The sequence below is a fragment of the Mustela lutreola genome, chromosome 9, assembly GCF_030435805.1.
Source record: "Mustela lutreola isolate mMusLut2 chromosome 9, mMusLut2.pri, whole genome shotgun sequence".
In the NCBI taxonomy this organism is placed as follows: domain Eukaryota; kingdom Metazoa; phylum Chordata; class Mammalia; order Carnivora; family Mustelidae; genus Mustela; species Mustela lutreola.
The window spans coordinates 29,193,093-29,211,361 of NC_081298.1; the positions used below are offsets into that span (position 1 = coordinate 29,193,093).

At 41.2% G+C, this 18,269-nt stretch overlaps 1 protein-coding gene across 3 annotated transcripts in view; it reads left to right on the forward strand.

Annotated features, from left to right (window-relative positions):
- Nucleotides 1-18,269, forward strand: part of PTPRA (protein tyrosine phosphatase receptor type A) — a 149,011-nt gene that overhangs the window by 103,899 nt on the left and 26,843 nt on the right. For 2 of the 3 annotated variants that reach the window (XM_059133780.1, XM_059133781.1), the window contains 4 exons: nt 879-952; nt 1,147-1,283; nt 14,406-14,496; nt 15,403-15,479. In XM_059133780.1, coding sequence (XP_058989763.1) covers nt 879-952; nt 1,147-1,283; nt 14,406-14,496; nt 15,403-15,479 — 379 coding nt within the window. Of the gene's footprint in view, nt 1-878; nt 953-1,146; nt 1,284-10,130; nt 10,225-14,405; nt 14,497-15,402; nt 15,480-18,269 lie in introns of all 3 variants that reach the window. The other variant, XM_059133782.1, reaches the window with a different exon arrangement.

An 18,269-nucleotide genomic window follows, 5' to 3' on the forward strand; every position in this document is an offset into this window, starting at 1 on the left:
CCCTTAGATCTAGCCCTGCTGAAGCAACCCCTAACAGTACCCGATTGGAGATGATGTGGTAAATAGAGACCTATTCTATTTCTAGTTGGGGGAAGTTTGGGACAAACCTAGGATCTAGGATCCCTAACCCTAGTGCACTAAACTGAACTATGTGAATTACAGAGTTCCCCTTTCTTCCTTCAGGGTCCTCTAGATATTACTGTTCCCACAGGGAGAAAAAAACAAGGAGGGGGAACCCCAAGGGAGAGAAAAGGAAGGTGCATTTGTCGTTTCCCTGCTGAAGTTACTGCCCTGGCTGATTAGGATTAACCCTACCCTTATCTTTGGTTTAAGCTGCTCTGTGCTCCCTCTGTTGTTTTGCAGGGATAAAGAGAGGGGAACCTTGTGCACCCCTCCAGTTTGTCATAAGTCTCCCCTTTTCTGCAGGAGACTTGTAGCCAGACCTGTGTCCACCTAGTCTGAAGCTCTCGGCTTCTTCCTGACTACACTGGGGAAATACCAGGATTTTGTCTGATAGGATCATTCTTATCTCCTCTCCACTGTATTCTGCCCACTTAGCCCTTCCCCACCTGGTGTGGTGGTCATCTCCAGTGAGTCCTGCACTTGGAGCCACACAGAGGAGCCCTACAAAGCCAGAATATACTGTTATGGCACCTGGGTTGGATTCTAGTGTGCTTAGGATGAGCAGGAGCATCCAGAGGCACTGGGTCACCATGAAATGGAGCTGCCTCAGCATGTGCAGGACCCCTCTCTAAAAGAACATCTTTATTTGGTAAAGGAGGTTTAGGAAGCTGAATTGATATGTGGAAATATAAGACCAGTGATTGGAGTCTCTTGACTCTGTGCTTACTTTTTCACTATGAACATTTTCTCTATAGGTTTAAGAAATACAAGCAAGCTGGGAGCCATTCCAATTCTTTCCGCTTATCCAATGGTCGCACTGAGGATGTGGGTAAGGCACCCCTTCATGACATGGGGAACCTTTGTGGAGAAGAAAATCAAGAAATAAAGGTTTCCCCATCATATAAGGGATAGGGGGAAGACTTGAAGAAAGCAGACCTAGTCCTTGGTGGCCTGGTACATGAGGTAGAATCCCCAGTTTGGTCTCCAGAGCACCTGACCAACCTCCCCACTTGTATACTGCAGAACCCCAGAGCGTGCCACTTCTGGCCAGGTCCCCAAGCACCAACAGGAAGTATCCACCCCTGCCCGTGGACAAGCTGGAAGAGGAGATTAACCGGAGAATGGCTGATGACAATAAGCTCTTCAGAGAGGAATTCAACGTGAGTTCTTTGCTGAGGCTGGCTTGTTGGCAGGGAGGAAGGCAGACCAAAGGTCAGGCCTTTTCAGTCATGGGGTAGAAAACAGGTTTTCTAATGGGTTAAAAGGTGAGAAATTTTCTACTAGACTCCTTTCCTATGTGATCATAGATAGGAAATGAAATAAGATTTGTCTTAACTCTCTCATCTACCCATCCATCCATCCATTCATCATCGCATCTGTTACTTTTTTTAATAAATACTTACCAAGCATCTAATACGTGCTAGGTGCCAGAGATTTGCTGGGGAGCAAAAACAGATCCAGTCTCTACACTCAGGGAACTTGCCACCTAGTAGGGAAATTCCCCTAAACAAGAGCGAAAATAACTGTTTAAGTTCAGACAGCAATATAGGACATGAAGGACTGGTGCATAGTTGTAGGAGTCTATATTAACATGTGGCATTTTGGGGTCTGAAACGGGTCCCAGAATCATAAGTACAGACAGTAGGTGTAAATGAGTATAGAAATGAGGATCATGGAAGAACGATCAAGCACAGGCCTCATGTGGGGTAGTTTTTTGTTTTGTTTTGCTTTTAATAATTCCCTAAAGAAGCTAAACATGTTTTGAATCTACCAGTTGGTATGACCAGCCCAGTAGTTCTGATCCCAATTCAGAACTTCCTTGAAGATAGTATGTTTTAATTGAGACCTAATCATAGGCAAGGGCATTGGTAAAGGAGAGTGGGGAATGTTCCAGGCACTGGAAGTAGCAGGAGCCAAACTATCACTAGTGAGGGTGGGTAAGAGAAGGGCACATTTGACAAACCAAAAAAGGGCTACATGTGGCTTAAAGGCAAAGGTTTGGGGAGGTAGCAAGAGAGGAAACCATGGAGGAAGACTGGGCCAGACTGTAGATGTTGTAGATTATCATGAATGAAATGAAAAGCCATGGACCAACCAGATTTATATTTTGGAAAAAATATATCTGGCTGCTAAATAAAGAAGATCCCAGGGGGAGAGTAGATGCAAGGAGTACAGTTAGGGGCTGCAAGGGTTAAGATAAGAAGTGCTAATACATTGATATAAGATGGTAATAATTATAGAGAGGTGATAGACGTAGAGAAGCAGTTCCAGAGCTGGCTAATTCATCAACTTGTGCATTATTAATCTCTCAGTTTCCTTTACATCTACTCAGCCATGTGTCAACTTTATCTCTTAGACTGGCTCCCCTCTTGTTGCCAAAATGGCTTCCTCAGTTCTTAGTGCTACATGGACTTATAACAAGGCTCAATGGGAAAAGGATGACTGTTTCTTCCTGTGTGTCTCCTTAACAGGGAGGAAAACTTTCCCAAAAGGTTCTGAAGACTTCCCTTGTTGCAAACTCCTTCTTAAATCAGCCCCAAGCAAGAGAAAAATAAGTTTACCGCAACTGACTCAGATCAGTATGGATTATTCCTGTGTCATGTAGGGGATAGGCAAACAACTCTACAGAATGGGAGCCATAGTAGCAAAGAGGAAGGAAGGAATAGTTATCGGGTAGGTGAGTCACCCCTCATATCTGTTCCTATCACTGAAGGGCTTAGGGGAGTAAGAGAGTGATAAGGTCAGATTTGCACTCTGAGAAAATCACTAGCTACAAAGTGGAGAATAGATAAAAAAAGAAAGCAAGAGTTACAGCAGGACACCATTTACTAGGAAAGAGTTAATGAAATAACTTGGACTCATTTTTTGGTTATTGGAAAAATGACACCATTTAATGCTCATTATTCATTGAAACATTTACCTCATTCCCCAAGATAATATACCAGCCTTATCACCAGAGCTAGGTCCCCAATAGGCGCTCTGCTGTTTTCATAATCTGTAGTGCCCACTGCTTCTGGGTAATAGGGGATGTGACCCCAGGCCAAACTTCTTTTTCTGTAAAGTGAGTTGTTTAGAGGAATATTGCCTGAGGTAAAGCATTCCGGTAAACCCCTGGATGGAGGTGGTATTCCTGGAGGCATGGTAGGCAAATTGAAACAAATATTATGGTGAGAGCCCCATTGCTATGTTACCACGGCCACTATGTTCATGGGTTCATTGGGCCAGCGCTGGGACAGTGAACAACTGAGCAACATCTCCTGGATTTTTAACAGTGAGTGCTGTCTGGTGAGCATACACATGGAGCATAAATATATCCTGTCTTTCTTGTTCCAGTTATCCACCATCCAGGGATCGGCTTAGATCCTGACCTCCAGTGAGGTAGTGTGATACCTTGCTTGAAGTTCTGTTTCCTGGAAGGACTTCTCTTTTATATTCATTCAGAGTCATCCCTTAAGTAGATTACCCCATAGCCGTCTACTTCTAGAGTGGGCCAGTACATCTCACAGAGCCATTTGTGTACCAGGCTGGACTTTTTTCTTCCATTAACTGTTGATATCATTGGAATTCTGTGTCTGTTGAAGGAGTGGCTATGTGGCAAGTGTCCTGTACACATTACTTACATCTAGGGGTTGAATTCTGCTGGATATGTCCACATTTGTGGCTTATGGAATCATGTGATACTTAATTGATGATGGGCATTTGAAGTCACTTGCATATCTTGTGACCCACAGTCAGGCATATAGTCTCTTTCAGAGCCCAGTGCTAAGCTAAGAACATGATCTTGCTGACAGGATCATGGTTTTGTCTCCAAATCCTAATGTTTTGCATTATGATTTTCCTGCTTAGCCTTAAGCACAGACACCTAGGGCCCCACAAGATCAACCAGAGCCTATTTCTCTGTGGCCTGGGTTAACTAGAGAGCCTTCTCTTTCAGATCAGTCAATAAATGAGTCAGAGTAGGACACCAGCATTAGTTATATGCTGTCTTCAAAATCCAAAAATGGCTCAACAAGCATCAGTCCTTCCTAGGGGATTGGGGGGGAATGGACAAGGAGCAGCAGCATGTCTTTTATGCTGGAGGGGATATCCTGACATGCCATAGGCCTTTGACTTTCAGAAAACTTGGCAGAAGTGGCAGGCCACTCTGTTTTTATTTTTATGTCTAACATGTACATCTAACATACATATATTCCTGCTTTTCAAGTCCTGTCAGCTTGATGCCATCAGTATGGCATCAAGGGTGATGGCCTGTGAAACCGACAAAATCCTGATGAACCAGATCACATCAGATAGATGTCAAGATGATTTATCACTCGGGCTGCTCCTGTCATGAGAATGGGAACTGCTTCATGTAGTCTTCGTGCACTATAAAGGAAAAAGATATAGCTATTAATCAGTAGCTATATTCCAGGTACCAGTGGTTATGTCAATCTGTAGGAAAGGAGAGCGCGTCTGGAAAAGCACCTACAAATCCGCAGTTCTGTGTGATTCATATATTATAATCCACTGACATCCTTAAACACTGTCGGTCTCTTATGCTAGTTTCTTTTGTAGCTTGCATGTGGGGAGGTGGTGGTAGGAGGCATCAGAATAGTTAATGCTGGAAGTCATTGAGCACTCGCTTCATACCATCACTAAACTCACACATGTAAATGTACTGTCTCATTCTGCAACTTATAGTCTTCTGTAGCACTTCTATAACTCACCTAGAGACTCAGGATCTCTGTAACTCCTCTTAGCCTTTTGGTAAAGAGATTACTGCTTCAGCTTGCATTTGCTCTTGCTATTTTAATGGTCCTTCTTATCCATTGGGATAAGAGACCAGTGTGAGTATTCTGCCACTGGCTGTAGATAGCTGTTCCAACTATACATTGGGAAAGTAGGTATTTCCTAATATAAGTGCGGTTTGGGCCCAAACTCTTTCTGTTACCTGGTCTGCAAAGGCTCCATTCTGACTAGCATAGAATAGTGGCATTCTAGGTTCCCAGGGATTAGGTAGCTTAAGGCCAGAACCTGCTAGATCCCCAAAAGTGTATTTTCCTTTACCCAGTGGAATTACCATGGTCAGTGGTGTAAATTCTTAGGAGAAGATGAAGAGAAAGTTCTGGTATATTAGTGTTGATGTTATGTGAAGTTCTTCCTTTCACATGCCTAACATTAAAGGGTTCTGGGTCATGAACTGACCACGTTGGCGGTTGGATGCAAATGGGCCCTTTCTCTAGCTTGGCAGTCCAGTCAGGTCCCCTTAGTTCACCTGTGCTGGCTGCCTCCCATTCCTATTATTGGGAGCTTCCCAGTGACTTATCCACAACTAGAGATGTCTGGGCCCTGGAGACTCTGGCCTCTGAGGCTCCTTCCATCCCAGGGAAGATTGAGAATCCCATTTTGAAGCCAGTCCTTTCCATGAGCATCTCACTCTGGTGAAGACAGTCACTGAAGCACTTCTGAAAGATTCTAGTGCTTTCCTCACATGTGTGCCTTCTCTGGCAAGGCACGCTTGGTGGATCCCATTAGGGACACAGTGAAGGTGTCAGCAGGAAGATTGAACCTCTTGGAACCCCGGTAGCTCTGATAATCCCCCACTTTGTGCCAGGGGCTTTCGGCTTTTCATGGTTACCTAGCTGACTTTAGCATTCAGCCAGGTTTCCATTGGCCAGCCTAGCCTGCCGTATTGTGGCCAGGCTTCTGAGCTGTTATACTACGTGCAGAAGTTCAGTTAACCATACCAAACTAGAAATTTGGCCTTACCCAAAAATGATGCTCTTCCCTACTTGGTCTAAGATCTCCAAAATCTGTATCAACAACTATTCCTACGATTTTTGATGATCCAGCTCAAAGAAAGGAATTCTGCAGGAGCAGTTTCCTCCAAGTATCAGCTCTTTGCTTTTCTTTTTGTTTATGTATTTTAACCTCCACATTGTGTTGTGCTTGCGTCGTGATTGTCCATGAGCGATGAGAGCGGAGTCACGGGGCGGTTGTCTTTCTCATGAAAGCAGGGTGCAGTAGAGAGCATACTAGAGGGGATTAACAGTTGGTTTCTCCAGCTCCTCTGTTTCAGCACCTTTGTCATCTCACTTAAGACCCTGGCTTTCACATGAGTGGCCTAGGAAACATAGGTGTCCCACTGGTATTACGTTCGGCATCCAGCAAGATACTGAAATCTTAATATTTGGTTCAACAAAACACATGGCACAGTCAGAAAGGGCCTAAGTTTTGTGCTGTCTTTGGAGATAAACATTTGATATCAGAGCTGGACTTTTCCTTATTTCATTATCTGATTTTGTCAGAATTGCACTACCCCTTGATTTCAGCATTCCTCATCTCCTTTTAATTGGACTTCCCCTCCCTCTTTATCCCACAAGCTCAAACATACCCCAGGCAACTGGAAGCAGTAACTGAAGTGACCGAGTGCAGTTGTGAACTAGGAGCCTTTATCTGAACCCAGTAATCAGGCTCACAACACCCACATTTCTCCCCTCAGTCTCTCAGTCACAACCCCTCTCTGATAGGAAACTGCTAAGTCAGTTAAAGGTCTTTTTTTTTTTTTTTTTTCCAAAAGAAGTCGGGGCACTTGGGTGGCTCAGTGAGTTAAGCTTCTGCCTTTGGCTTTTGTCATGATCTCAGGGTCCTAGGATCAAGCCCCACATCAGGCTCTCTACTCAGCAGGGAACTTGCTTCCCCCGCCCCCTCTCTGCCTGCCTACTTGTGATCTCTCTCTTGTCAAATAAATTAAAGGAAAAAAAAAACTCAAGCAAATTAAGAAACAAACAAACAGAAAACCCCAAATCATTAATTGGGAATACTTTGGAGAAGCTGACAGAATCAAAAGCTGAGGTAGACTACCAAACTTTGGGCAGAACAGGCCCTATCCTGCTGGCTCTGGGGCCCTCTAGGGAGGTCTCTATGTTTTCTTGGTTTCACAGTCCTGAGAATCTGGATTGGCACAATGTGGCTCAGGTGCAACTGTGCCTGTGTCTAGCCCTGGCAGGGAAGACAACAGCAACACTTAGGGCAAACACACCAGTTTGTGTCTACCAGAATAATACGTTTATAATCATGGGGTGAGGAAGCCTATTTTAAGCAAAACACAAGAATCAGAAGGCACAGTGGAATATATTGGAAGATAATAAATACATTAAAATATTATATATTCCTATGAAAAGTGACACCATAAAAAAGTAGCCAGTTGGGTGCCTGGGTGGCTCAGTCAGTAAAGCATCTGCCCTTGGTTCAGGTCACGATATCGTGGTCCTGAGGTCGAGCCGCACATTGGGCTCCCTGCTTAGTCAGTGGGGAGCCTGCTTCTCCCCTCTCCCTCTGCTCTCCCACCCCACCCCCAACTTGTGCTTGCTTGCATGCTCTTGAATAAATAAACAAAATCTTAAAAAAAAAAAGTGGCCAACTGGGAGAAACTGTTTGCCACAGGTAGAAAGAGAAACTTTCATAAAGCATAAAGAGATGCTACAGACCTGTGAGACAAAACTAAACATGGTAGGGAACTTTGAACGTTGCAGTAGAAAAATTAATAGTTCTCAGAAGAAAGCAAATGGTCTATAAACCTATAAAAAGCTGAACTACATGAAGTAATCAAGGAGATCCAGATTAAAACTAACCATTATTTTGGGCCTGTTAGTTTTGAAAATTTAAGAAGATTGGTATCAAGTATGGGTAGAGACTTGTGAATATAGATGTTCTTATGCACAGGTAGAGCAAGTTTAAGTTGGTATAGCACTGGAAGGGTGATTTGGCAATATCGGTCAGATTTCATATGGTTATACTATCTGACCTAACTTCTGGGACTCTGACACAAAACCAAGTATGTGTTCCTGAAGGTTGTTCATTACAGCATTATTTATAGTAGCAAAGAAAGTAAAATGAAAAGCAAATATCTATCAAATAGCAGATTAGCTAAATGATTTCTTGTATCCGTTATGTAATTTTATACTATCATTAAAATAAATGCCTGAACCTAGACTTCTAAGTCACTGTTCTGGGAGAAAAGACATTGCAGAGGACTATACATTGGCATAATCCCCATTTAAAAATATACTTTTTTTTTTTAAGATTTTATTTTTTAAGTAATCTCTACACTTAACATGGGGCTTGAATTCACAACCCCAAGATCGAGAGTCACATCCTCCACGGACTGAGCCAGCCAGGTGCCCCCCAAAAATACTTTTTAACGTCTGGAGCTATGAACAGTGGCTTTCTACAAGAGGGTTAAAAGACGTAAGAAACATGGTAGAGAACTTTGACTTTTTACTGAATTATTTGACTTTTCTTTTATAATAAGCATATTCTTTTCATAATATTTTACAAAACAGTTTCTTAATATGATAAATGAAACTAACAGACTTTAGCTTTAGCATAATACCTACTGTACTTTAATTGATATATAACATGTAGAATAAAGAGTTGGTGTCCCCAGCTTGAGTTTTGCTAAATGGGAAATTGTTCTGGAGAAAAATTGGATTATGGAGGTGAACAGCTGAAGGAATAATATGCATAAGACATGACAGCTGTTTTCAGATGTTTGACAGGCTAAAAGGAGAGTGTGCAGCATTTCCATGAAGCCCCCCCCCCCCCATGGTTGAAAGTTCTAGGTGATGGCCTTCACCCTAGAGTTATAAGCTAGAATTTTTTTTTTAAATTTTATTTATTTATTTGGCAGACAGAGATCACAAGTAGGCAGAGAGAGAGAGAGGGAAGCAGGCTCCCCGCAGAGCAGAGAGCCCGATGCGGGGCTCAGTCCCAGGAGCCTGGGATCATGACCTGAGCCGAAGGCAGAGGCTTTAACCCACTGAGCCCCAAGCTAGAATTTTTTTATTGACCAGCTTTTGTTGTAGAAACATTGAATTTATCTAAAAGAAACACTTTAAAAAGCCACCTATTGAGATCCCTAAAGCATTCAAGGTATTTTTTGTTTGTTTTTTTAAAAAAGCAAAATGTAGTTATCTCCTGGGAGAAAGGGGATAGGTGACAGAGAAGAAAGAGTGGAGCCAGTGAGATGATCCAAATCTGTGAATTGCAAGATGTGACACCCTCCCTGCTGCAAGTCTGCGTCCTTGTAGAGACCACTTAATGCTGCCTTCCAGGTGGAGAAGCGTGTGTGTGTAATCTGGGGACTGGAGCTGTGTGGCATCTGAGTGAGGTGGAGGCAGAATAGCCTCTACATTGATGAGTTGTCTCGAAATAGATGAATCAGAGCCGAAGGCCTATGGGAATCAGCAGGAACTGTGTCAGAATTCAGTAGTCCAAGGAATTGAGGGTTAATGGGTTTCCAAGGGACAGAGAAGGCTCCAGCTGATCTCTGGGTTTTCCCACTAGTCAGAACAAGGGAAATACAAAAGATATGTGTGTCTAGGTTTTGAGTCCTTCTAAACAGAACTTTCCGAGATGTGATGAACTACCTTAAAAGGAAGCAGGTTGCCCATTATGGTAGAGTGCTCAGACACTGATGACTCTCCAGTTAGAGTGTTTGCGTGGGGATTCAGATTGAGAAAAGAATGAGACTCAGCACTGTACTGGAGATCTTCAGCAGCACAATGAGGCAAGAAGAGAAATGAAAGGTATTAAGGATTGGAGAAGAAGAAACAAAATAAGCATTTTTTTCAGAGGAGAATATTGTCCTTGAAGAAATTCAAATACTCATCAGATATATTATTAGAATTAGTAAGTTACTTTAGCAAGGTTGATAGATACAAAAACAAGATAAAAAATTAATGCATTTCTGTACACAAGCCACAATCAGAAAAATGATAATAATTTTTAAAAGATGCCATTTACAATAGCATCCAAAATGTAGAGTACTTAGGAATAAATTTAACAAAATATTTGCAAAATCTTTGGAGAAAATTATAAAAATGTTTGAAGACATTAAAGAAAAATTCTAAACTAGTGAAGAGTTAAGATCAGTGGATTGATTAGAAGGCTCAATATTGTAAAGATGTCAATTCTCCCCAAACTGATATATAGATTCAATGCAATTCCAATAAAAATCCCAACAGGTTTTTTGTGGAACTTGACAAGCTGATTCTAAAATTTATATGGAGGAGAAAAGATTCAAGAATAGTCAAGACATTCCTGAAGAAGAAGAACAAGGTGAGGAGACCTGCCTTACCAGATATAAAGAATTATTATAAAATTAAGACAGTTTTGTATTGGCACTGGAATAGATGGATTGACCACTGGAACAAAATAGCCCCAAAGCAGATTCATGTGTGAGTGGAAACCTATTTTATGGCAGAAATGCCATGGCAGTTTTGGTGGGGGAAAGGACGGTCTTTACAATGAGTAGTGCTGGGACAGTTGGGTAACCCTTTGGGAAGAAATGAAATTGAATTCTTGGTTCAAACCAAACAAAAAATAGGTCCCAGTTGGTATAGATACTGAAATTTAAAAGACAAAACATTGAAGCAGAGACAGTAATGGAGGAACAAATGCTTATGATCTCACAGCAAAAAAGGCTTTCTTAAGGTTTAAAATGTTGATAAAGGGGAAGATCAGTCAACTTGGCTACCTTATAATGCAAAACTCTGTCCATAAATATGACAAAGCAAATGAAAGGGCAGGCCATAAGCTTAGTAAAATATCTTTGTAACACTTATACAAACAAAGGATGAGTATCTAGAATGAAAAATTACAGATTAATAAGAAAATAAGCAATCCAGTTCCCTCTTCTGTGAGGTACCTAGTCAAGGGTACCCTTGACTAGGTACCTCACAGAAGAGGGAACCCTGTTGACCAGTAAACTCTGGAAAGATGGTGAACCTCATTAAAAATCAGAGAAATGTAAATTAAGCCTATATTTGATAAATTTAAAGTCTGACAGTAGCAAATGTTGTTGAAGATCCAGAACAACTGGAACACTTAGTATTGCTGGGGGGAGTGTAAATTGGTAAGACTGTCTCTAAGAACAGTCTGGCCTTACTTGGTGAGGTTAGAGATTCTAATACTTGAAACGCTTGTACATGTGCATGAGAAAACACATAAAATTAGTATTCAAGGCAGAATTATTAACTGTAAACAACCCATATATTCATCAGTAGAAGAATGGATAAATAAATGTTGGTATGGTCTCAAAATGGAGTGCTTCAGAGTAGTTGAAGTGAATGAACTTTGGCTACCTGTAACAGCCTGAGGGAATCTTCAGAATATAATGTTGGGCAAGAAAAAAAAGTCACCATTTGATTATGATTCCAAAAATAGACTGATAAAGAAATACATATATTGTTTGAGAATACAAAATGTATGGAATAGAGATAAAGCAAGGTGATGGTAACATGGAATTCTAAGTTGTGGGAGGGGAAAAAAAAGGATACGAAGAGAAAAGGCCCCAAGAGAACTTCTAAGTTAAGTTGTACAATGGATATCCTTTTTTAAAAAAAATGTAAAAATTGAAAAAGAATTTTTTTTAAAACTTGACATATTAAAAAAATAATAATTCATATATAGCCTTGTCCCTAGTAAAGGCTTAAGCAAGGAATGAAGTGGTCTTTGATGCCTCCTAGTGTTTCTAGGGATTTTAACAATCTGGTAGCCTTCTGGGTCAGCTGCTTGTGCCTAGCTCTGTGAGCTAGGTTTTTCAGAGCAGAAACTAAAAGAGTAGGTAGGGTTCACCTTGTTTTCATCCCTGCCGTAGGCTGTTCAGTCTGACCCTTTGCATGTAACCCCAGGTTCTCTAAGGAGGCCCTTTGTTTTCTCTTGCCAACAACAGTGGCTCTTGTTGCTTCCTGACTTTCCTTTTAGGGGTTTCAGCCTGGCTGGAGACCCTAGTTTTTCTTCATAATGACTGTGGGGAGCTAGGAATGCTGATAGGAATTATGAGGTATGGTCATAGTCAAAACTGACCCCTGAGGACTATTTTCAAGAGTCTTGCTGTCACTCCTTCTGTTCTACATCATTTTAGACAAGGGTGTACATGGAAGAAAGCCTCTGGCTTAGTCATGAGGGCATTAAAAACTTGTATCTCATTCTTCCCTGTACCAGGGTAGAAACCTGTGGAAATCTAGCTAGTCTGGAAGAAGGCAAACCAAAGGTGAACTGGGAGGTTCCAGTCTTAAGTAACATCTCTGTTCTATGTATTAGAGTCCAGCCCAGGAAACTCTCTTTTCCCCTTTATGTATCGGCAGCATAGGGTCCAAGGAATTGCTTTCTCAGTATAGTGACATGCAGAACTGGCAGCGTCTTAACTCTGAAAGGAAACTCGCTTGAGTAACTGAAGGCAGACAGACTGTGAGATCCGACTCCTGTTAGGGTCTTCCACTTTAATTTCTCCTACCATGATCTTGCTAGTTCCCAGGAAGTGTATTTGCTCCCTTCTTAAAGCTTTTGCATCTATCTGAAAAAATAAGTCGCTTTTAGACTGGCTTTTCTTTTATTTATTATATTTTTTTGATTATCAAAGGTAGGCACCTGAGAGTTATCCTTTATTCCTGTCTCTTTCTCCAACCCACCTTCCCTTCATTCCAGCTTTAACTCCGGAATGTATGTCAGATGCATCTTTTCCTTATACCATCCTCCTTCCATGTTCCTATGCTCACCTTCCTCCTGGTCACTTTTCCACATAGCAGCCAGAGTGATTCTTTAACATGTAAACTGGATTGCAGTTGAAAAACCTTTAATGGTTTCCTCATGTACTTAAAATAAAATTCAGTCACTGTTCAGGGACCTACGTGGACTTGTGTGATCCAACCTTGCCTGGCCCTTTTCGTCCTCTTCCTCTTGCCATCCCCACCACCCACATTGTCTGTGTAATACATACTCTCACTGACCTTTCAGTTAACTCACACAGCCAGGCCTTCTCCTGCCTCTGGGTCATAGATGCTGGTCTCATTTCCTAGAATATTATTTTTCACACTCCTTTTTCCTCATAGAGACCTACCCTTAATCTAAATTTGGCTTAGGCTTAGGCTTTCTTATACTTCTACCTTAGGCTTTCTGATACTTTCTGTAATAGCATTCTGTTCTTTCCTTGTATTTTTCATGGTATGTAATTCATATGTTTGTTTGTTTAATGTCTTTCATTCACAAGTTTGTATTGTCCTTGAGAACAAGAACTGTGTATATGATAAATTCACCACTGTTTGCTCTGTATTTATCCTGGTGCCTAATAGGTACTAATCTATATCTATTGAAAAAAAACAAATGAAAAGTAATACATGAATCATAACTTACTTAACTGTTCCCCTACTGCTGAATACTAAGGTTGTTTTCAGTTTTGGAATCTTCCAAATGACAATAAAGTAAATAATGTGAACAAAGAGATTTTTATTTCTTTAGCCTAGATTCTCAAAAGCTGAGTTGCTAGGTCAAAGCATGGATAGTTTTAAGGTTCATAAAACATATTTCCAAATTACTTGTCAGAAAGGTTGTCGAGGTTGGAAGTTTGAACTATTTCCTTCCTTGCTTTTTAAATTTTGAATATATGGAACACATAAGAGGAAAGTCGTTCAAATAGTAAAGCTTAGCTTCCCACTTCTATAAAACCAATTTATTGAATGCTTGTTCTATGCTAGACTTGAGATTTTGGTAATTACTTCTTATGTGGCAGATATTAACCCAGTTTTAAAGATGAGAAAATGGGGTCCTAGAAAGTTTAACAGATTTTAAGTTCATACAGTCCAGACTATCTCATGTCAGACCACTTATTTTTATCCACACACTTCCCACTACTAGCTAATTTACATTTGCTCCAAAACTACTGCAGGTTCAATGTCAACTCACTCAAATCCTCTGCTTCCTAACTGCTGCGTCCATGTGAATGTCTTCCCACCCACCTGCCCATCCTTGCTTCCTTGCCCCGTGATACTCAAAGCTGGGCTGTCATTCCCTTCAGGTCCCTAGAGAGGGCCTAACTCAGCTGGCCATTCAGACCCCTCCTGTGTGGTTCACTCTGAGATGTTTCTCATCTTTACATGTTGGTTAACATGGCCATCCCTTCAGTTATGTCCCCATTCCTGTTTACAGGGGTGGTCCATTTTGACCCAGCATTAAAACAGGTCCCTAACCACACAGTAATCATATAAAGAGCATGCTGCGCTTACAGTAACAGGGCATTCTCCCCCCTGCGGATTCTTGGCGTTAAACTCTTAAGGAGCTTGCAGGCTGTTTAGAGGAGAGGTGCACTCTTCTGTGTTAGGCTGCAGGTGTTCACCTGAGCCCATCTTTGTCCCCCAAGTTAGGGTAGAAACTTGCTGTCAGATCGGGGGATGGTGCAGCATTTTGCACGTTTGGTGTTTAGCCCTGTTAGTAACTTCCTTTAATTTCTCTTAACCTTTTAGGCTCTCCCTGCTTGTCCTATCCAAGCCACCTGTGAAGCTGCCTCCAAGGAGGAAAACAAGGAAAAAAATCGATATGTAAACATCTTGCCTTGTGAGTGTTTGCAGAGTTTTCTGGCATATAATCTTAAACTACATCTCTAGCCAGATTTTTTTGAGGATGGGAAGAATCTTATGATTGATCATAGGAGGGTTGGTAATAAGTATGGTCGAGTCTTGGGGCGGGAAGAGCCTTTATGGTCCCCCAGAGTGACCCAAGCGAGGGAGCTTGACCAGGTTTTTTGTGTCAGGCCTAAAGTTTCTAGATCAAGAGGAGCAGTTTCACTGGGACCAGATAGGATGTGCATGGTTGTTACGGTTTTTTGTAGTGCTTATGGCAAAGAAATCCTAATACAGAGTTCTCTTCATAATTCCTTCCCAGGGTTAGTCATTGCTAATTAGTTGATTTATAACCTTATAACATATATTTGTCTAAGCCAGTGGTCTGCAGAATGGGATATGCATAATCCAGTGGGATGTGACAGCAAAATGTTTGAATTTTGCTTTATTTTTTTAATTGCCTTCTCAAGAAAAATTTATCCTTTAAAAAAATTTCTGGTGTATTTTTGGGTACATAATATATTAGAGACCACTCTCTGAGACATTTATAGAGACTCATGTCTTCTAATTCATATATGAGTATATGCATATTATGTATATTTTTAAAAAGCAATTAGTATTCTGATTACATTGCTTTGACTTTTTTCTTTTAACAGTGTATATTGGCAGTTCGCCTGTCAAGAAACAGAAATATTCATTTTCCTTTTTATTAACTCCTTATCGTTCCTTGTTGTGGGTACATCTTAATTTATTTAACTAGTCCCTGAATGATGGCTGAGATGTGTCCAAATTATTGCTCTTATAAACAGTGTTTCAGTGATATCTTAAGGCACATAGGCACAGATGTCTCAGCTGGCCTGGTTGTATCATTAACTGAAACATTAAATTTTTTTTTTCCTAGATGATCACTCTAGAGTCCATCTGACACCAGTTGAAGGAGTTCCAGATTCTGATTACATCAATGCTTCATTCATCAATGTAAGGAACTCAGGGTTTTCCTCATTATTACCTTGAATGACCATTGGCTACCATCTGCTGGCTCCTTTCCAGCTTCACATAAGAAGGAATATTTGTCATTTCAGGTTTTTCCTGAGGAGTCTAAATTTTTTAAGAGACCCAAAAAAAAAATGTTTGGTTTTTTTTTTAAGATTTTATTTATTTGACAGAGAAGGAGAGCATAAGCAGAGGAGCAGCAGGCAGAGGGAGAGGGAGGAGCAGGCTCCCTGCTGAACAAGGAGCCCAATGCAGGACTCAATCTTAGGACCCCGGGATCATGACCTGTGCTGAAGCCAGATGCTTAACCCACTGAGCCACCCAGGTGTCCAAGACCAAAAATATTTTTTTAAAGATCAGATAGTTTCATATGTATTCTTATGTTTACCCTGTTGTCATTCCAGAAGATTTCCCATAGAAATCTAAACGTGTACTTTTCTGTAAGCGTCAGTGAGTCCTTTTTGAGCTTATTCAGATTAGTAAGAACAAAAGCAGATCTTACCATCTTGAGTAAAAGTAAGGGAGAAGAACAGGACAAGAATATCTGACACTAGGTAACTTTGATTAGTTATGTCTACTCTGAACCAAGGCCTGAGGGAAGAGCTAAAACTGGGAGATTTTTTTAATGGTGATTTAGCAATGTTTACAGAAATGGTCCAAGAGACTTGAGTATGTTCCATAGGCTGTGTGAGGAGCCAGTAAAGAAAGTTTGAAAAAGAGAGCACAAGTGAGCACAAGCTAACAAGGGCAAGCCTGACTACTGAAGTCGGGTGTTTGAAGAGGATACCCATAGAATTTGCACACCGTGTTCATAGTAGCATTAATCACAATACCCAAAAGGTGGAATCAACCCAAGTGCTCTTCAGTGGATGAATGGAGAAGTGAAATATTGTATATGCATACAGTAGAGTATTATTCAGTGTCAATAAAGAGCAAAAATTCTGATACATGTTATAACTTTAAAGATTTATGCTAAGTGACATAGGCAGGTTACAAAACAACTTCACTGAGGTGTAATTCACATACCATAATTTTCACCCATTTAAAATTTACAACTCTTTGGTTTTTAGTGTATTCACAGATACATACAACCATCGCTGGTCCACTTTAGAATATTTTCATAATCTCAAAGATACTTGTGTCTCTTCCTTTTTTTTTTTTTTTTTTTTTTTTGTTAAGGTTTTATTTATTTGAGAGGGAGGGAGGGAGCATAAGTGGGGGTAGGGGCAGAGGGAGAGGGGAGAGTAGACCACCTGCTGAGCGCAGAGCCTGCCACAGGGGCTCCATCTCAAAACTCTTAAGACCATGACCTGATCCAAAGTTAGATGCTTAACTGACTGAACCACCCAGGTGCCGCACATCTTACTTTTAAAAACGTTTTGTTCACACCAGTAAGAACCTTATTGTCCATTTATAGTTAATCCCCATTTCTACCCTTGGCAACACCTTACCAAGCCTTTCTTGCACAGAGAACTAAGATCAAATGGGAATCTTGAAGAGAAGTGGTACTCAGCACTGTGGCGTGGTAGCAGCAGGCAGGGGGGTGGAATGAGACCTATGGGTTGGAGACCACAAAGGTTCAAAAGCAAACCTGGCATTAGTTACAGGAGATGATGAAACAGATAGTGGCACAGTTGGCAAGTGGGTTTCCAACCTGGAGTCTTAAGAGGGACTAATTTCCTCACTCTAGATGTTGTAAGAGTAGGATCTTCAGGAATGTTTTTATTTTTAACAGATACAAATGTAGCTACCACCTAGAGCTAGCCAATGATTTGATTTTGAAAATCCAAAGACATCTCAGGAATCAGGGAGCCACATTTTATCTTTTCCTTGATCATAACACAAGGAAGAGCAGTAGATTTGCCTCATTCTAGCTATACCTTATTGGTTAAGCAGTGCTGCCATATCACAATGTCAGCATGCATTCATAGGGACATATGGCACAGTGTTGGATGGGACAGAGCACTTTGGGGCTGGGTCTGCCAGCAGGGCTGTTAAGCTGCTCATGGCCCACATGCTCCTGTGAGAAATTAGTGCCTTCTTGTGGAGCAGGGATATGACTTGGCTTAACACATTCCCAAGAGCTTCTCAGTTATTTGTTTCTTTTTTTTTTTTTTTTTTTTTTTAAAGATTTTATTTATTTGAGAGACCACAAGTAGGCAGAGAGGCAGGCAGAGAGAGAGAGGGGGAAGCAGGCTCCCCGCTGAGCAGAGAGCCCGATGCGGGGCTTGATCCCAGGACCCTGGGATCATGACCTGAGCTGAAGGCAGACGCTTTAACCCACTGAGCCACCCAGACGCCCCGAGCTTCTCAGTTTTAATGACAAGTTTAGCTATTAAAAAATTAAGCCTTTCTCAGTTTCTGTCTTCTAATGATTAAAAATACTTGTAGAAACTTAAATTCCCCTTCTCCAGAAAAATTTTAACAAGCTTCTTATTACTGGCTTTAAATATGTCCATCACTCGGGGTCTGAAGCTGCTTTCTCCTTCTGTGCTAGCAAGCAGCCCTGTCTTTCTCTCTTTTGAACTACAATAGGACATGGCTTCTCAGACTCAGGCCCCTTCCTTTATTCTGCCACTGCCTTGCAGACTTATATTTCACGCCATCATCTTGGTGTGACATGGTGTCCCATTTGTGAAGCTGCCTCCTCCCTCATTGCCCATCTTATGGCTGTCTTCAACAGGTTATTTATAATTCTTCAGTCAGAGGATTTTTCACTTACCTAGGACTTTTCAAGTGAACACTATATTTAAAAATGTTGAAAAGTTGTATCAC